Source organism: Parastagonospora nodorum (assembly GCF_000146915.1).
Source record: "Parastagonospora nodorum SN15 chromosome Unknown scaffold_3, whole genome shotgun sequence".
NCBI classification, from domain to species: domain Eukaryota; kingdom Fungi; phylum Ascomycota; class Dothideomycetes; order Pleosporales; family Phaeosphaeriaceae; genus Parastagonospora; species Parastagonospora nodorum.
This window is the reverse complement of record NW_001884551.1, coordinates 856,508-875,851: the sequence shown is the minus strand read 5'-3', so window position 1 is coordinate 875,851 and position 19,344 is coordinate 856,508. Positions and strand designations below refer to the sequence as shown.

Sequence of the window (19,344 nt, the reverse complement as noted above, 5' to 3'; positions counted from 1 at the left end):
CGATTCCACGATTCCATGTTGCCTAGAAGCCTTGTACACTGGACACAGCAGGCCTGGAGCATTAATATATTCCTCGGCTCAACTTCTTCTTTTCATCACGCCATTAACATTAGAAGTTTGCGAATTAGACAGATTTTGCGATCCGCCAATCACCGCTCCTCTCCTATATATCGGGCCGATTAGCAAAGCCCACCGTTCGAAGTCAGCGTGCGCTGCATCACTGACATGGCAGACGCTCGCAAGCTTGCCCCGCGTCCGCCCGGCGCTGTCCATCCATACGCCTCAGCGAGTTCTTCTCGCAGGGCCAAAGTTTCAATCGCGTGCGAGAGCTGCCGCTCGAGGCGCGTCAAGGTCCGTGTTGTTGCCGTTGTGCATGTTCATTATCGGCTAGCAGCAGCTAACGTAGTGAAGTGTGATGGCGTGAAGCCCAAATGCCGATCATGCCGCACGCAGGCTACCGACTGCGTGTATGCCACACCAACCAACCATCTTGCCGAACAGCAGAAGGTGAAGATTGAAAAGCTCGAGAGTGACAAGAGCGCGCTATACGAGATCCTTTGGTACTTGCAGACGAAAAATCCTGAGCAAGCTACTGCTCTTCTGGAATATTTAAGGTGTAATCCTGGTGATGATGTGGGAGCCACCTTACAGCACTTTACCGAATATCGGCAAGGACTATCCGATATGAATGTCGTATCAGAATCAGAAGCAAATTCGTCTCGGAGTATTTCCACGCCATCAGCGTCTTACAACACGGAACCCCTCGACCTGGCTCGAGTATTTGATGACCGCATACTAGTCCAGCCAGAGACTGTGGCATCACTATCTACGCGGACAAGTTATGCAACTGTACTAGATCTAAATGAGCCAATAGACTGGTTCTTCAATTGCGTTGGAGCCCTGTTCTATATCATGGACAAGGACGTGGCACAAAGAAGCATCGAGAGCATCAAAGATTTCCACATGCCACTGGGTGACTTGGTCACCATGAATGTGGACGCAAGAACCACGACCACGGCAGCAGAGCTCGCTGGAATGGCCGCAGTTGGCGTTGTTCATTCCCGACTTGCCGAACCTGATGCTGCTCGGCCAGCCGAACTGGCAGACTACTTCTACGCAGTGGCTAAGCTCGGACTAGATGTAGCTATCGAGTACAACCCGCTACGAGCTGTGAAGATCTGCGCCCTCGTCGCTATGTATAATATCATTGTACACGCTAGTGTCGCGCTGGCTTATCTTGGTATGTATCAAGGTGCGTTTTGTGCTTCCGCTAACAGAGACGCAGATCTTGGTATCAGTCTTTCCCGTAGATTTGGTATCGATGCTTCCGAACAGAATCCAACTTTGTCACCTGTTGACTACGATGACATGTGGCGCACTTACAGGACCCTGGTCCACCTGCAATGGTAAGTTGATGTGTATAGTACAGAAATATAAGATATGCTCCTAATTACCTCCGACCTAGTTGGCTTAGCGCCTCACTGGACAGCGTCCCGATAGCTCTCGGCCCTGCTGCTCTAGAGGTGAAAGAGGATACTGGTGTTGCCCCCGAAGATATGATACGACGCGAATGCGTAAAGGTAACCATCATCAAAGCTGAGATGTTGCATCAGGTTCCAGAAACTGCGCCCGTACCCGGAAACGTTGTTGCAAACTTCCAGCAAAGGTTCCGGACGTTTGTCGAGCAATTACCGGACTGGATGGGCCTTCTACAATTGATCTCCAATGAGCAAAGGGAACACACGTTGCAATTTCGACCAGTCATTTTCTATGTTCATCTTTTCTATCACTCAGCTAGAATGCTACTGTCTCGTCGCTTGGCAATCGCCTATATCCCACTCGACGCCACCAGCAAAGTTTTACTTCCTGTAGAGGTGCATAAAGCGATCCGAGATGGGCTTCTGGCAGCTCGAAACAATGCCGTTCTCATGGAGTCCATGTTGTTCGAGGGAAAAATCGTACAAGTGTGCTGGCTATGCATGTAGGTTTTCTCATCATTTTATGATCGCAAAAAGATCACATCTACTTGTAGCTTCACCTCATATACTGCAGGCGTCATGATTGCTTACGCAGCTGTGCAGAAGGCAATTCATGGTTACCCGATAGCTCATGACGTGGAGCTCCTCAACATGTGTATCAAGGTGCTGTCTTATTGTTCACTCAAGGATGCGTTGGCAGGCCGTTTCTGCAATCTTCTCACCAGCCATCTGGACGAACTTCAAGAGGTGATTTTTTCGAGTAGCCTCTCGCCTCAGGACACCGCAAGCGATGAAGCAGCGCTAGAAGACTTTCTCTTCGACTTCGGACCCGGCTCAACTGCAATCCAAGACTCCGCCAGGAAATTGCTGAAGCTTATACACCGCCCATTCAGTGGCCTGGAAAACATCACAGTTCAGTCAACACTGTCCAATCCCGCGGAAACCACGATGGGTACACACCTTGAATGGAAGTGGGAGCTCAAAAGCGATGTTCGTCTCAACAATATGCCCGGGTCAAATCAGTCCGGGCAGTCAAATATATTACCCGACGATGTTATGGGCGACGTTTTGCCACAGCCGGAGAATGCTGCTTGGCACATTTGGACACCAATTGTCGAGAGTTGATGCTTTGTATCGCATGCTCTTTGTCTGAGGAGAGGTTCCAACCAGCTGCGGAATTCAGAACGAAGACATGGGACTCTCGTTCCCGGCCTTGCTAGATAGAGACTGCGATATGGATATCGCAAAACAGGCCACGGCATTCAGATTCATACTTAAAGATATCTGCCCAACCCTTAACTAAGGTGAATGTCGGATTTTACTAGAAATACCGTTTGTGGAACTACATAGGTATACTTTATGCAGGCATATTATCCTAGACAGCGAATAATCCGTCTATGCCTCAAGGTTCATCGTCTTTGCAATTACGATTCAAGGCAAAACGGTGATGTTACACACTCTAGTTCAATTGCATAGGAAAGTCCACTAGACATACCCATTTCGATCATCCTGTGTGACGAACGCCACTGGAAACTTTCACAATTGGTTGTCTGCAAAACATATCTGGCAAGTTGTTGAGTGGCCATACATTTATGCGGTGTCTGACCGCGTTCACCTTCATCAGAGAAGCCTTCACCAGCCAACCCAAGATTGAAACTGTAACGGGTGACTTTCTCCACGCGATGATGCCTTTTCCCATTCTAGAACCTCTCTACCGCCACTTCTTCATCGCCGCCGCCAGAGCTACGGGTTGTGCAAGTGCAACCCAAGCTCACTATGCGCCTCTTCGCAGCAGCCTGGACTTTCGCGATCCTTAACTTCGTCGCAGCCGACACCGTAGCCATTTCATCCGATGCTGGCGCCAAAAGAGTCTCCCCAGCCCTTGTGCGCCGAAAGGATGGAACTCGTGCGTCCCATAGCGCCACCACGCCCCTCCCGGTGACCGCCTTATGGGATGATGATCTGGCCAGCGACGCTGACTGGGAAAAGTACACACTCAAGGGCGGCACACTCATGCGCGGTCTCGTAGGCACCGATCGCACCGCCGGCGGGCAGATCAGAGACACGCGCAACCCGCCATCAGCAGCGAGTGTGTGGACCGGGGATCTCAGACAGGAGCTGGACACGTGGTATTGGCGGGAGATGAGCCCTTCGTCCAAAGGATGCCAGCTCCACGCGTACTGGGAGTTTCCGGTGATGTTGGCGGCATTGGAGCTGAATGGACAGCCTAAGTCGGATGGCGGAGATAATGAATGCTCACGGGTCGAGCATTGGGATGCGGATAAGGAGGAAGGTGGAAAACAGGTGCCGGCTGTCAATCAGTGGTATAAAGTCGATGGCAAGGATTACCACGTAAACGCTCCTTAACGAATTGCTCAGACCCAGATACTAACCATGGTGTAGGCTACGAAAGCACACTACGAGTTCATCATAAACAACAAAGGCGGAGGTATGCTATGAGCGAAGAGAACAAAAGAGTAAGACACTACTGACCGCCATGCAGCCATCTACGGGCTCTATCTTGAAGGACCAAGAGCCTCCGCTAGTAGAGAGTGGTATGGCAACAAAAAGGAGCCTCCTCAAGATCAATTACCACATCTCAAGCTTCTATCCGATATCTTGTGGGGATACTGGGTCCGAGATAACCCAGATGTGAAGAACATCCGATACTTTTTCATGTTGGGCATTTCCAATGATCAAACGAACCAAATCATCGCCTCATGTCTCAAGCGGGCGAAGAAAGAGCTGAAGGAGTGGCCGGGAGCGAGCTTCGACACATCCACCGAGGAGGGACATGCCCTATTGTTAGTGAAATCACCTTCTCGCGGAATATGCAGCAAGCTAACAGTCAACACCAGGGGATCGCCAAACGGCGCGGTGTTTGCCTACTTCTTGCTCCAACACAAGGCAGATATCGGCCATAAGACGGTGGCCAAGATCACGGTGGTGCGGCCCGAAAGCGATGCGGATATCGACTTTGTAGACGCCAGCTTGGTCTTCCATGTCGTCGATGCGCCGGAACCTCCGCCAGATCAGGAGGGTGGGTTCGCGAAGGAAATGCGTCATGATAGTCATACTGTGGAGATGACTGAGCAGAGCAGTTCGAATGTAGTGAGGACGCACACTTTTCAATGGTGAGGGCGACGCGTGGATATGTCAGAAGAGGGCTTACGGTCTTCCGCCGCACCCGACGCCCAGTGTGGCTGTGCAGCTTCATGCTATCCGACGACAAGTGGAAAATGTACGTTCAAACCAAGGTTTCACAGCAAGATCACAACACAATCAATAAATGCGATGCAACATGTATGAAGACATGAACCACCCCACTCCAATCCTCGCGTCGCCAGCACAAGCCCCACTCATCGGGAACTAATCCTTCGCGCCGAAAAAAGCTCAAAGCCAAGTTTATTACCCGGCCCTGGTCGATCGGGGCGATAAGATGCGTACGTGTGCTGCAAACAGACTAGCGCATTTGCGGCGCAACCTATCACCGCGAAAAGCCCGCGAAACTCTGCTCACCGACCTATATAAAGAGAGCCTGTTCCGCGCCTCTTCTTTCACCTACACCTACACCTATACCCTCACACTCTACGCGAAACCAAACTCCAAAACGCAACCATGAACAACGACCCCAACCAGAAGCAAGACCCGCTCGACAAGGCGTTTGCCGCGGGCGCGAAGAAATTCGGCGGCGCGCAGGGCCAGAAGATTGCGGGAAATCGGGCTACGAGCGAGAAGATTGTGCGTTTCTCCCGCCCCTCTCTCTTTCTCCCATCTACGTGTAAGGGAGACGATTTGCTGACTGTGGATTATCTAGACCGATGGCATGCGCAAGGTGTACGAGAAGATCACGGGCAAGAAGGTCAACTCGAAGATCTCCAACTAGCGCGCCCGCGCACGGGCGTTGTGGCGGTGTGCGCAGGCTCGACTGATGGAGACTAATGCTGCGCCTGGACGAGGAGAGTGGAGATGAAGAGATACCCCAGTAATGACTATCAAGTGTCTGTCTTTTACTTGGATGCGTTACATGTGTGCGCTGTGATGCTGCTGGCACTTGTTCTTGTGATGTTTGTTATCGGCTGATGATGTGCTGTGGCTTTATGACCACCATGGGACTTGACCTCTTTAACACAGAAATAAAGTCGTTCACGATACCCAACGTACATGTACATACTAAAGACGGACTCGGAAGACGACTAATCATTGTGGTATCATGAACAGTATCAAACATACACCCCAGCAGCTCCGATTTTGTTGACCATAACCATTCCTTATCCCTTTTAACCATTAATTACCACTTTTTGAAATCCATCCAACTACTTTTATTCCTGCCCATCTTCTCCCATGCCCGTGTTCCCGTAATTATTCTCGCCAAAGTACAGCATATCGTGTGGCAGATACTCCAGATCCCAGGGCATCATGTCTGCGCCAAGCAAGGACATGTCTACATCCTGAGTGTCGATGACCATGTCACCAAACGTATTGTCCGACGGCGTGGGGTACGTGCCAAATGTTGGCGAGAAGTCTGTCTGATTTGGCTGCGATTGTTGCGAAGACGCACGTGCGAACGAAGTTTGACTCTGGACCCGCCGATGTGCGCGGGTGATGCCAGTTGAGAATGGAGAGTGAAGGCTTCAACAAGAGATCGGCATCGGAGACGAGGACAGGGTCGGGAGTGGGGAATTGTGTTGGTAAACGCAGGTGGTGGTGGCATGGAAGAGTGGTTGAATTGCGCCATGGAGGGCGACTGGAGAGGCTGTTGTGCAGGTTCAAACTTGGTCGGGGGTTCCGAAATGAGCGAAGCAATTGATGGCTGTGAGCTTGCTGGGGGCGGCGGCTGTTTCGTAGATGCAGGTTTGCCATCGCGAACGTTGTTATTTTCGGAGCTGTACATAACAGCGACGTTGGTCGAGGGTGAGTTCATCGTGCCTGTCAGAGACCATCCTATTGCTGTGCAATGTTAGCTTCGTGGTGGAGAGTCTGGCAATAATGAAATTTTACCTTGACTGGGATGCACCATTGGAGACCCCGGTATCGTCGGCGTTCTTGCACCTTTTCTGAAGATCTTGGCCACGTCATCGTTGGGACTTTGAGCTGTCAGATATGTTCCCCAGCTAAGCTTTCTCCGCCAGCCAGGGCTCGTGAATGAAGGCTCCGGCCGAGGCGCTTCCAAGGCGCTTTCCATCTCCTCTCGTGTGTACAAGATTGGGTCCGTCACGCCCTTAGCCTTTTGGTCCAACACAGTCATTATGTACTTCACACCTGCCCAGTACGTCTCGAGTGCTTTCAATGCGCGGTAGCAACGTTGGTAGTTCTGATTTGCGGCTGATGCGAGCAGCGTATGCTTGGCAGCCTGCTTCTGCTCGCGGTCCATAGCACGGCCGTTCGCAGGCTCCTTTGCTTCGTCTCCTTTCGAGCCCGGGGTTGATGGCCGCGAATGTGGTTGCGATGAAGCCGAATGGATGGCCGTCTCGTTTAGAAAAGCGCACGCCGCAATGTATATTGGTTGACTATATCGTGTTGGCTAAGTTTTGCAGCTTGGTTTGACGTACACATACCTGGTGAATGGGTTGCCCATACCCGTCTTGGCATCGATGAGCTCTGTAAATGCAAGAATATCGGCAATTGTTTTGGCTGATGACATGGAAAGTTCCCTACTGTTCGTCGAGAGAGACTGCGGTGAGCCCTCAAACGACTTCAGGAGTGTTGGCTGATGCAGCAAAACGATGAGCACATGGAACCAGCAATGCAAGAGGAGGAAATTGGTCCCCTGGTTGTACTTGACGTATTGCTGGAAGTTGACGGCATTGAAGTGGAGCCTTGGTGAGAGATTTTGATAGATCAGTGTGAGGCGATCTTCCAGCGATGCGAGCTGTGTTTGCAGATCATCAGAAATATCAGTGGCATCTCGAATCCTGTTGATGAGATCCGTCACCCGGCCGTACAAGTGAATAATACGAATCAAGGCAGGGAACGGTAATGGCCATCCCGATGCGGGATCGAGCTCGTCCATAGACGGGAAAGATATCTCGATGTCTCGATCGCGCAGGGTGACAGGCCGTCCAGTGCCAGATGAGATGACTCGATCAAGGAAAAAGACGGACCAGAACGTGTCCAGTCGTTCGCGTTCTGCAGCTCTCTGCTCCTGCTCCTCGGTATCACTACCCTGCTCACGCCGTGAAGAAGAGCCGCGAGACGGAGGTGCCTTCTGCTTTTCGGCATCCGGTTTGACAGATTTCGGATTGGGTCCGTTTAAGCCTTCATACTTTAAGCCTTGCAGAGTTTGCATGCCTAGATCTTGGGCCATGCGTATTGCGATACCCAAGTACATCCACAAGCCACTGTCTCGACTGGCACCAAACTCGTCGTACGCTAGAAGCAACGCGGCTTGGACAACGGCAACGCTTGGACATGGGAAGGCATCTGGAATGGCCGACTTCGCACGTTGGGCAAATGCTTGGCCATATTCAGGAGGCTGTATTCGGGAATTTTCAATATCGATGGGTTTCTGATTTTCTCCATTGCCTGTCAACATTGGGTGTGTAGAGAAACGAGCTGCAAGTGCGCAAACTGCGTCTACTAGAATCGCATCGACCTGCTTCTCTTCCAGGTCGCGCATGAAGCGCTCGCGCTGGAGGAAGGGAAAAGAGCAGCCAAGATGGACGAAAAAGAGCTTGCAGAGATGGGTGATAAGAGGGCTTGGAGACATGGACGAGGCATCGTATACTGGTATCTCGAGGGGCGTACGCGGTTCCGGCAGCGGTGGAGACTCTAGAGGTTGTTGTGCTGGTGAAGACGCAACGGCGTGTTCTGTCCCGTTAGTGGGTTGCTCCAGCTTTGAAGGTTGGTGGACTCACGATCTGAAGCTGTCTGGCCGCTGCCATGCTGCTTCCCGCGGACTTTGACTACCATCTGCTTGAAGCCAGGCATGATAGCGGTCGGCCCAAAGTAGCGGAAGTACGGCATCCTGTTCCGCGTGCTGAGGCTGAGGGCGCCGTTGGTGCCATCGTCCTCGCGCTTCAGTATTTGGCTGCTCGTCGAGTCGGAGCGTTGTGAGACGGTGGACATGGCTTGCTGCAGTGGTGGGCGCGTGAGCTGCGGGTCAATTGGCTGTTCAACTTTGCGCGGTGATGCATTGCTCTCCCTCCGCGCGGCCTTTTTGCTTTCTTTCTCTTTTGCATCGTTGGCGGCGTTGCTGTCTTCGCCATAGCCGGCGCATTCGTGCTTGTTGTTCACACATGTCGAGCACACGGGCCGTTCGCCTGGACTGTGTCAGCCAACATTTGGGACGTCTCGGGCAGGCACGCGGCCAACTCACCCGAACAGCGCGTCTTCTTGCGCCTGCACGTCAAGCATGCGCTGTTAATGCGGCGGCGTTTCGCGTAGGGCCCGTCATGGTTGTTGACAAAGCGAATGGGCTTGGGCTGAGGAGCAGCAGCAGCATTCGCGGAGGCCGTGGGCGCAGGTTGATTCATGAAAAGGGCTCGGATGGACAGGACGCGCAAGAGAAGGACGCCCACATGGAACGCCTCGATCGAGCGGGAGCGGGTGCAGGGGAAGTGCAGGCGCAAGCGGGGTAGGATGGGTAGGCGGCGAGCTTCACGTCAATCCTGAGGGCCAGACGCGAGTGTGGGGAAGAACCAGAGCAGCGGGAAGGGACATGTGGAGAAGGTCCAGCGACATGTTCGGGAACAGAGTCAGCCTGGAAGGAAGCAGCCGGTGACAGCTGCAATCGGCGCTTCTTGCATCTGATTGCTTGACGCTGCGGAGCCTGGACGCGAGTCATGCCCGGCGTGCCGACGCATCATGGGCTCCCGCGACTTTTTCAAGCTTCACCACGCCAGACAGACACACCAACACACGACACCATGGAGACGCTCCGCCCCGCATTGGCAACGCTGCGACTGGCAGCTCCGCGCAGAGCCTACCGCCCGCTCTACCAATGCCTACACACGTCCGCTGCCCGCCATGCCACGCCGCTGCCGCATGCATCGGTGCCAGGCCCGCCCCCAGCGACACCCACGCCTCACCCGTCAGACCCATTGGAGCGCGTGGCGAGGAAGAAGCGCCAGGCCGAGATGGTGAAGCAGGCGCAGGAGGTCCGTACCGAGTCGGTGCCCTCCAACAAGCCCAAGAGCCTGCTCAAGAAGCGCTTCTGGAAGGACAGCACCGTGAAGGAGACGGATGGTGCGTGTTGCAGACTTGGTCTTCTATGCTGCAGTGCTGACAGCAGACAGAGGGCCTGCAAGTCTTCCTTGACAGCAGACCCGTCCGAACCCCCACCAAGGACATCCTCACCGTCCCCGCCTCGAAGCCCCAGCTCGCCACAGCCATTGCCCTCGAGTGGGACCTCCTGCTGAGCGCACAGCAAGCCCTCAGGACGCACTACATACCCATGACCTCGCTTGCTGCCCGTGCCCTCGACATTGAGCAAGCCGATGCCCAGGGAAAGGAGCATGTCAGGAACGAAGTCCTCAATCTGCTCATGCGCTACCTCGCCACGGACACGCTGCTGTGCTGGGCGCCAGAGAATGTTATGAACGACCATAGACGCAACGGAAAGACGCTGCGTGAGCTCCAGCAGGAGATGGCCACGCCCATCATTGGCCACCTCACCACCCACATCTGGCCCGGCGTCGAGATCAAGCCCATCCTCGAGCCCGACAGCATCATGCCCGTGGAACAGCCGGCTATGACGCAGCAAGTGATACGCGGCTGGCTGGCAGGCCTCCCTGCCTTTGAGCTGGCGGGCCTGGAGCGTGCGGTGCTGGCATCCAAGAGTCTGCTCGTGAGCGTGCGACTGATCTACGAATGGGGCGAAGCATTTACGCAATCGCGGAAGCCGGCCAACGCGGCCCGCTTCGGCATCGAGGAAGCGGCCGAAGCGGCGAGCCTCGAGGTCCGATGGCAGACGGGCCAGTGGGGTGAGGTTGAGGACACGCACGATGTCGAGAAGGAAGATCTACGGAGGCAGTTGGGAAGCGCTATTCTTCTCGTGACTGGCGACGCGTCGTAGTCTGACGCAGAGCAGGATAGACTAGTGATGGGATGTAAGCCATGTAAGCTATGTATTAGATATGTCATCACAGCATACGCAAGCAAGATGCACACGGAATTTGTGAAGCGCCCGCAACACCGCAACACCGCGGAACCTGGGCAGTTTGTTTTGCCAACCTTGCTAAACTACATTGACAAGCACTGCCTTGCGGCGCTGCATCCGGCCCATCTCGAGCCTTGACAGTCTGCGCCTAGTATGGTTGTGTAGTAGCCCTGGTGCAACTGGTGCAGCGCGCGATAGTGGTTCGGCGGAGCGTGAAGTGTGATTGGCTGCCGAGCTGCCAAAGACGCCTCCGACGAAGCACGTCGAGAAGGCCCCGCTGTTGGCTGCTCGAGGGCGGGTTGCTACAAAAAGTACGTCACGCCGCTCGCATAGCATATCCCATCGTTCCCAGACAATACTCGACGGTCGTCCTCTGCCGCCCCTGGCATTCACGCCCCTCCCCACTATTCCCCCCGCATTCTCGAGGCCGGCCATTGTGCAACATGGAAGCCAGGTAAGTGCCACCTCCTGTGCCACGACCGGGCAGCAGCAATACTCGACAGTCGACGCAGTACTGACCCCAGCAGCCACAAGCGGTCAAAGTCGCAAAAGGTCAAGCACATGCTTGGCCGTGTGTCCTCCAAGAACGACGTCACCAACACCGACATGAGCGATTCCTCCCCACCAGGCTCGTCGGCTGCGGGCTCGCACCTGGGGGCTTCGTCGCAGCATCTGCCCGGTCACCAGCGCAGTCTCTCCAAGAGACACAACCCACACCTCTCTGCCAGCATGTCCAACGTTGGTACTGCAGACGCCCTGAGCCCCTCGTCCCCGAACTTTCAGCCGTCACCGACCTCGCCGAGCACTGCCAAAGCTTCATCCATCGAGCAGTCCGTGAAGCTGTTCCGCGTCTTCGAGTCGCTACGCAATGGAGACACAACGGCCATCGCCAAGGCTATCAGGGAGCAGTCGGCACCGTCAGACAGCGAGGAAGGCAGGTCGTCACTGTCGTTGCCCAGTGCCCGCACTGAGGGAACATCCATACTGCACCTGGCCATACAATGCGCCGAAATGCCCGTCATCGAATTTGTGCTGTCCAACGCAACTGCGAATGCAGACTCGCCCATCGATATCAACGGCCGCGACCGTGACGGAAACACGCCCCTTCACCTGGCAGCCACCCTTGGCCGTGCACCCGTTGTCCGCATGCTCCTCGAGCAGCCCGGTATCAATGACTCCATCATCAACTATAATGGTCAGACGCCACTAGACCTCGCCCGCACACCGGATATCTTCCAGCAGCTGCAGCTTGCGCGCTCGATTTTCATCGATATAAACGTGAAGAAGATACAGCAGCTAGTGACTACAGGCGACATGACAACACTGGAGCAAATCTTGCAAGACGCCCGGATCAAGAGCACGCTTGATGTGAACGGCGGAGAGCTGGCAACCGACCCGGTAGTAGTCGATGCTGGCGGCACGCTATTGCACGAAGCTGCGAAGAAAAAGGACGTGAAGCTGGCACAGCTGCTACTGCTCAATGGTGCTGATCCCTTCCGACGCGACAGGAAAGGCAAGCTTCCCCAAGACTACACCAAAGACGACCGCACGCGCGCCATTCTCAAACGATCACCAGCAGCCGCAGCTGCACAGCGAGGCATACAGGAGAAGACAATACTGGCCGGCAGCGCGCCTGGTGCAGCAGCCAGCGATAGTGGCATGGGCGTGAAAGAGTCGCGCGAGATGAAGGGTTACCTTAAGAAGTGGACCAACTACACGAGCGGTTACAAGTTGCGTTGGTTTGTGCTTGAGGACGGTGCGCTGAGCTACTACAAGCATCAGGGTATGTCTGCACCATGTCCAGTGCGCACGAAGGCTAACTCTGGCAGATGACATCGGATCAGCATGTCGAGGTGCCATCAATATGCGCATCGCGAAGCTCTACATGGACCCTCAGGATAAGCAGCGCTTCGAAATTCAGGGCAGATCCTCCGTCAAATATCATCTCAAGGCTAACCACCAGGTCGAGGCGAAGCGGTGGTACTGGGCCTTGAACAACTCCATTCAATGGGCCAAAGACGAGGCGCGCGAAGAGGAGAAGCGCGCGAACCAAGATCAAGAAATGCTGAAGCAGGCAAAGATCGAACAATTAACAAGTGGTGGTGATAGTGCAAGCGTCACCAGTTCACGAATGACTGGCTCAAAGAATCTAGCCCGTAGGTGACTTCAGCACTATTTTATGTATTTACTGACCGCCCAACAGCAGCATCATCGCTCGGCGTTCCCCTCATGCCCCAGGACACGTCTTCCCGTACCGCAGTCAGCGTTGGTGAAGAAGGCACGAGTGCCTACGAGCCTAGCGTCCCTGGACAGGACATCAGCAGAGTTGCCAGCCATTTTGGTGCGACGACAGTCGCTGATGATATGGACGATGACGACGACTATGATGACAATGACAGCGGTCACGACATCAAACCACAGAGCAAAGACGCGTTCAACATCACAGCCCAATCCGCGAAGCTCCAATTGGAACTCCTTACTTCTGTTTCTGCAGCTTTACAATCAGAAAAGTCGAAGAACCCCACCCTGCAGATCGCAGATCCAACCATGCTTCAAGCACTCGCATCTTACGATTCGGCCATTGGCAATCTCAAGGGGCTGATAGGTGATTTATTGCGAATCTCGCGAGACCGTGACGCGTATTGGCAGTACCGCTTAGACCGCGAAGCCAATGTCCGCCGCATGTGGGAGGAAAGTATGGCTAAAGTTGCCAAAGAGCAGGAGGAGCTGGAGAACAGAATAGGCGAGTCCGAGGAGAAGCGGCGTAAGACGAAGCGAGCATTACGTGAGGCCCTAGAAGATTACGAGCACCCAGGCGCGGGTCCAGGACCCGCTGTTAATGACGAGGATGATGACTTTGTTGAAGCGGCCGAAGACCCGAAGCAGCAGCAGGAGCTTTCACGAAGCGCAAGCTACCCTAATCGCTCGATCAAGCGAAAGGCTACCATTGCAGACATCGCCGCGGATATGTCGGACTCTGAATCTGAGGACGACGAAGAGTTCTTTGATGCTGTAGGTGCTGGCGAGGTTGAGGTCGTTGAGCTTCCTCAGGAGCCTACAGATGCGAAAGAATCAGGGGCACCTTCATCTGGCGGCGACATATTTGAGGAGAAACATTCCGCGATTGCGACCGGCTTCAAGGGATACGAAGATGGACCTCGCAAAAGACTTGCTATGGATGCCGATGACAGGCCTAAGATTTCTCTCTGGGTAAGCGCATGGACTCCCTTGCATGAGGGTATAAGATCTGACTTTCTTCTAGGGTATCCTCAAGTCTATGATCGGAAAGGACATGACCAAGATGACTTTGCCCGTGTCTTTTAACGAGCCAACATCGCTGCTTCAGCGAGTCGCAGAAGACATGGAGTACACTGATCTCCTCGACACTGCTGCAGACCGTGCCGATTCCACCGAGCGACTGTTGTATGTTGCTGCCTTCGCGGCATCCGAGTACGCATCGACCATTGGTCGGGTGGCTAAGCCTTTCAACCCTCTTCTTGCCGAGACATATGAGTACGCACGACCTGACAAGGGCTACCGGTTCTTCATTGAGCAGGTCAGCCATCACCCTCCGGTTGGCGCGGCCTACGCGGAATCAAAGAAGTGGGATTACTATGTAAGTATTGAAATTCTATTACTTTAGATTATGACTAACGCACTGCAGGCGAATCCGCAGTCAAGTCCAAATTTCTACGGCAAGTCTTTTGACATCAATCCGCTTGGAACCTGGTTCTTGCGCCCTCCCGACCGACGGTAAACGGCGGCAAGGAAGAACTCTACACCTTGGAAGAAAGTTACATCTTCCGTCATCGGCATTATCACCCGCCAACCCGGTCGTCGACAACTACGGAATCATGGAAATTCGCAACCACACCACCGGCGAAGTCTGTCAAGTCGAGTTCAAGCCCACGTGGTTGGAAAGCATCGTCGGCCTACCAAGTTGTTGGAAAGGTCCTCGATGCGGAGGGTCGCGTCCGATGGTCGCTCGGAGGTCGATGGAACGACAAAATCTACGCACGTTTTACTCCAGGTTTCGAAGACGCTGAAATCGAAAAGGGCGGTAGTAAGAGCAAGCACGACGAAAACAAGGCTTTCCTCGTTTGGCAAGCACATGAACGTCCTACCGGCATTCCCTTCAATCTTACGCCCTTTGTTGTCACTTTGAACGATATCCCTGACGCTCTACGACCGGTCGTCGCACCAACAGACACGAGATTAAGACCAGATCAGCGCGCCATGGAGGATGGCGCATATGATTTCGCGGCTACCGAGAAGAATCGCGTGGAAGAGAAGCAGAGAGCGACAAGACGCGAGAGAGAAGCAAAGGGCGAGCATTTCGAGCCCAGGTGGTTCTCAAAGGGTAGGTGCGAGATCACTGGAGAAGAGTACTGGGTTTTCAATCATGAGTACTGGCAGATCAGGGATAAAGTTGCAAAGGGCGAGACGACATGGAAGGATGCCGGGCTGGAGGATATTTTCTGAGTGAGGCAGAGGGTGAGCATTGGATAGTTGCGAGTAATAGTACAAAGACGTTGTATATCTCACCAGTCAAGGAAGTAATCAATGCCATCAGCCAGCGCATTTCCCCCCACAGCAGCATGATAGCTGAACGGATATTCATGCAATTCCACATCCCTCAAAAGGCCGCTTCCCTTAACCTCATCATACAAACGCGTACACAAATCCTCCATCTTCATCGAAGCGAGAAACGCCCTCCTCGCCTCAAACATCTCTTGCGTCTCCATCCTCCGCTTCTTCGCATTCTGCTCCAGCTCCCCATAGCTTATCTGCAGCGCCGGCTTCGTCGTCGCATTCCGGTGGACACCACTATACAGCGGACTATCCCGACTGAAAAAAAATTCCCCGTTCCACACCAGATACGGCGACGCACTCATCCACACATCAAACAAGTCCGGCCGCGTAAACAGCGCATAGAGCACGAACAACCCGCTGAACGAATGCCCATACAGCCCATCACGGTTGAAGTGCGTTTGCGGGAAATACTCATGCACCCAAGGGCGAAGCACGCCGTCCAAGAAAGCCAGGAAAGCAGCGCCGCCCGAGGGCACGCCTGGGGCGTCTTGCTGGGGCGCGCAGGTGGGGCACACGGGCATTTTGGTAGTCGTAGTAGCGGGCGTCTGAATACGGCGAGTCGGGCTGTAGGTTGGAAGCAGGATACCCGACGCTCACGACGATGGTGTCGGACTGGGCGAAGTCGACGGGGCGGCGTTTGCGGAATGCTTCTGTGGTACTGAGGCCGAGGGCGTTGCCATCTAGAACGTACCTGTGCCAATACCATTTAGTGATGTTGGTTTGGAGAAGGGTGGTGGTGGCACGTGGGCGTACAGGGTTTCAACGGTGCTGGCGACGTCTCGGGACGTCCAGTTTAGCGGCCAGGAGACTTGCACTTCGTACTCCCAGGTCCCGTTTGTGACGTTCCAGTATGCGATGTTGGGGAGGATTGTGGATGGGAAGGGCGAGGCGAGGGGGTGGAAGGACCATGCACCAAGGGTGGATAGGTTTGACATGGTGTTTGGTGGGTGGAGGATGAACGCTTGTCTGCGTCCAAGATGATGTACTTTTTCACATCTTATGAAGGTTGTAGATACTAGCGCGTTCCTTCAAAGTAGAGTTGACCAATGTACTCAGTGCGTTTAATCTCAAAGAGCGGTGACAGTGGTCAGATGTGCGGGGTTATTCGCTAAAGGATGCAAGAATCCTTGAATATTGCTCCTCTTCGAGCTTGAAGCATTATTTGCTGACGCTGGAACTATTGTTGCTTAGTTGTTCGAATTGAAACTCTGCCTGGGCGGATTCAGAGATATGTGGATACATCATAGACGTGAATGATCTTGTTGAAGGAGAACAATTTTTTTGAGAAATTTACTGACCTTCATGCTAGAGTGGATGAAGAAAAGACATATGCTAACCTGTAATTGGAGGTCGTCTTCATATACTAGATCACGTCACCTTCACCTATGCTCCCGCTCCAATCACCACTAAGCCTTCCCACCCATCAGCATCCTCCACCCTAACCGGGCTATGCTCAAGCCCCTTCGCCTTCTCCGGATCCACCTCCCCTTGCTCCGCTCGTCTCGAATTGCTATAATCAACCCTCGTCTTCCAAGCTGGCACGCCCTCCATGAACATTTCTTCAACATCCTCGAGCGTCTTGCCCGCCGTCTCCGGAAACATGAAGAACGTGTGGATCGCCATGGCGGTGCAGAAGACGCCGAAGATGATGTACACACGCCATTGGATGTTGACGAATGCCGGGGGAACGAAGTATGAGAGAGCGAAGTTGAAGATCCTGTATCAAGTTAGCGGGAGCTCAAATCGGACATTATGTGATTCGAATTACCAATTAGATGAGGTGGTGAGAGCAACGGCTTTTCCGCGCAGACGGAGAGGGAAGATCTCGGGTGGGTACACCCAGGAGGCGGGGCCCCAGGTCGGGGCATAGCTGGCAACAAAGAGGTACGTGCAGGCGATGACAGCGTGTGAAGGGGCGCCAGTGATCTCCCAACTCTGCTCTGCAATCCCGCCAACTCCGCCTTCGGGTGCAGCGTGACCATAGGTCGCCATTAATCCTGCGTTCGCGAACATCCATGTTGCCATGAGAGTGGCGCCGATCACGAACATGGGGCGACGACCCCAGCGGTCCATATAAACAAGGGCGGGGACGGTCATGACGACGTTGATTACATATTGGATGGATGATGCGATCAGATTGATGTCTCCAGAAAGTCCGGCCATGGCGAAGACATAGGTGATGTAGTCTATTCGTCGTTAGGATATGTCAAGAGTGGGGAGATTGAGGTAAAAGCTTACACATCATAACGTTCATACCCTGTCAGTTGTGACCTATATATAACGTCAGTAAAGTCCAAACATACCCAAAGTACTGTCTTTACTTACCAGATCTGAGTGAAGATACCAATGTGCAAGCGGTTGATCATACGGGGCTTAAACAGCTCCATGACAGATACATCTGCGTTCTGGCGCTCGAACTCAATCATCTGCTTGATCTCGTCCATCTCGAGCTTAACAAAGGGACTGTTGGGATCTCCCTTGCCGTGGACAAGAGTGAGCACAGCATGCGTCTCTTCCCAGCGGTCGTGGCGCGCAAGCCATCGTGGCGACTCCGGAAGAAACACGATACCGATTGCGAGAAAGATGGCAGGCACCATTTGCAGAGCCCACGGAACGCGGAAAGCCTTTGCTCCGTCCATGTATACACACCCATAGGATATGTAGTACATGATCAAGATACCCCAGGTGATGGCCCACTGCTGGGAGCCAACCACTCGACCACGCTTGGACGGGGGCGCCAATTCACTAACGTAGACTGGAACCTGCGCAGAACAAATTCCAACAGCGAAACCGTTGATGAAGCGGCCGGCGATCAGCATACCGATGTTCTGAGCAGCGCAGGAAATGATAGATCCGATGATCCAAATGGCACACCCGATCTGAATCGCGCGACGACGACCCAGCTTGTCTGTGAGGTAGCCACTGACCAGGGCACCGACGAACGAGCCACCAGGCATGGCAGCGGTGATTCCACCCTGGACGGAGGCTTCAGGCCCGGAACATGATTCAGCCTTCAGGACCGAACGGAGGGCCTCTGGGTCCTTGATTGAAGTAGCATCGGTATTGTTGTGTCGGCAAGCTATTCTTCATTAGTTTTTTTAAACTCCTGAATTGATACGAAGACTCACATAGCGCTCATCGACGAGATGTCGAAGCCAAACAGTCCACCGCCGACAACAGCCTACCATATGAAATCAGTATATTCGACACGGACTTTGAAGAAAAGCACTCACAATCGCCGTAATTCCGTATATATTCCCGATCTGATACATCCTGAAGACAAACAGAGAACGTGCAATGCGACCCCAACCCCCGGGTCACAAGTACGTTTTATACGTCTTCTCCCCTCGGGGACCCGCACGCGCCAACGTGGGAGTCCCGTGGGAAACAAATACGCCCCACAGCGGACCATGCATTGTGCCTGGTATCAACGGTCTGTCGGAACTGCATCTGATGGGTTTCCAGACGGGGTATAGAGTCCGTAACGGGATGTCACCATTGGTGGTGCGGAGACGACTTAGCGGGGCAAGAAGTGTCAAGCTTGACACGCTCGGGGAAGTTGCAGTGCTTGTTTGCGACTCGTGTAGGGATAATGGCGCCGAGATACGATGTGCCGCGCGGGAGGAGGCTGCGTTATGCTTGACTTTGTGGGTGCGATTGGACATGGGATTTTCGCAATCATCGATGATCACCAAGTCGCAAAACACCATGACATTTTACGCCTTCACCATTCCGACTCTACCCCATCACCCACACCTCCGCAAAACACAATCCCCATGTCTCCAGACCCCATCCCCATGGTGGTCCTCCCCAAATTTCAAAATTTTCCTTCCCAGTGGGACGGTGGATGCGACTTTCGAGATGCTTGATCCACCCGTGACGTCAGTCGACCCGATTTTTCGACCCAGTTTTCTCAATGTAACGGCATCCTTTAGCGTGGCCGTGCAAGCCACCCGTCGCGATCAAAGCTTGTGTATGCCGAGTGAACCGAGTTGGGTTGTCAAGCTTTCGTCGTCCGAATGATGTTGTGAAGTTGGCAAAATTGAATGGGTCAAGCTTTGCTCTCCCAGGGAAGACACTTTGATTGTATCGCGAGTAGCGGTACTTGATAAAAGACAAGATATTGCCTGGTCCGACAAAACCTCTAGCTTGGTGGAGCCCTTATGCGACTGG

General features: G+C 53.7%; 7 protein-coding genes across 7 annotated transcripts; 3 read left to right on the top strand and 4 right to left on the bottom strand.

The window, feature by feature from the left end:
• Positions 1-225: 225 nt before the first annotated feature.
• SNOG_02235 (hypothetical protein) lies at positions 226-2,603 on the top strand (the record flags this gene model as incomplete). Its single annotated transcript, XM_001792798.1, has 5 exons — positions 226-616; positions 875-1,252; positions 1,386-1,406; positions 1,501-1,977; positions 2,053-2,603. The coding sequence occupies 5 exons, from the start codon at positions 226-228 to the stop codon at positions 2,601-2,603; spliced, it is 1,818 nt and encodes a 605-aa protein (XP_001792850.1).
• Positions 2,604-4,154: 1,551 nt separating this feature from the next.
• On the top strand, positions 4,155-5,491 carry SNOG_02234 (hypothetical protein; the record flags this gene model as incomplete). The annotated part of the gene is made up of 5 exons (XM_001792797.1): positions 4,155-4,282; positions 4,316-4,612; positions 4,690-4,719; positions 5,012-5,219; positions 5,296-5,491. 5 exons carry the CDS (start codon positions 4,155-4,157, stop codon positions 5,362-5,364), a joined length of 732 nt encoding a protein of 243 aa, XP_001792849.1. The 3' UTR covers positions 5,365-5,491.
• A 756-nt stretch (positions 5,492-6,247) lies between these two features.
• On the bottom strand, positions 6,248-8,953 carry SNOG_02232 (hypothetical protein; the record flags this gene model as incomplete). Its single annotated transcript, XM_001792796.1, has 5 exons — positions 6,248-6,315; positions 6,531-6,988; positions 7,037-8,204; positions 8,336-8,740; positions 8,797-8,953. 5 exons carry the CDS (start codon positions 8,951-8,953, stop codon positions 6,248-6,250), a joined length of 2,256 nt encoding a protein of 751 aa, XP_001792848.1.
• A 393-nt stretch (positions 8,954-9,346) lies between these two features.
• On the top strand, positions 9,347-15,060 carry SNOG_02231 (hypothetical protein; the record flags this gene model as incomplete). The annotated part of the gene is made up of 8 exons (XM_001792795.1): positions 9,347-9,667; positions 9,712-10,493; positions 10,797-10,889; positions 11,091-12,361; positions 12,408-12,734; positions 12,782-13,788; positions 13,841-14,194; positions 14,464-15,060. 8 exons carry the CDS (start codon positions 9,347-9,349, stop codon positions 15,058-15,060), a joined length of 4,752 nt encoding a protein of 1,583 aa, XP_001792847.1.
• Positions 15,061-15,582: 522 nt separating this feature from the next.
• On the bottom strand, positions 15,583-16,106 carry SNOG_02229 (hypothetical protein; the record flags this gene model as incomplete). Its single annotated transcript, XM_001792794.1, has 2 exons — positions 15,583-15,862; positions 15,925-16,106. The coding sequence occupies 2 exons, from the start codon at positions 16,104-16,106 to the stop codon at positions 15,583-15,585; spliced, it is 462 nt and encodes a 153-aa protein (XP_001792846.1).
• Positions 16,107-16,554: 448 nt separating this feature from the next.
• Positions 16,555-17,334, bottom strand: SNOG_02228 (hypothetical protein; the record flags this gene model as incomplete). The annotated part of the gene is made up of 2 exons (XM_001792793.1): positions 16,555-16,888; positions 16,940-17,334. 2 exons carry the CDS (start codon positions 17,332-17,334, stop codon positions 16,555-16,557), a joined length of 729 nt encoding a protein of 242 aa, XP_001792845.1.
• Positions 17,335-17,405: 71 nt separating this feature from the next.
• On the bottom strand, positions 17,406-18,443 carry SNOG_02227 (hypothetical protein; the record flags this gene model as incomplete). The annotated part of the gene is made up of 4 exons (XM_001792792.1): positions 17,406-17,442; positions 17,497-18,255; positions 18,300-18,352; positions 18,405-18,443. 4 exons carry the CDS (start codon positions 18,441-18,443, stop codon positions 17,406-17,408), a joined length of 888 nt encoding a protein of 295 aa, XP_001792844.1.
• Positions 18,444-19,344: the final 901 nt, after the last annotated feature.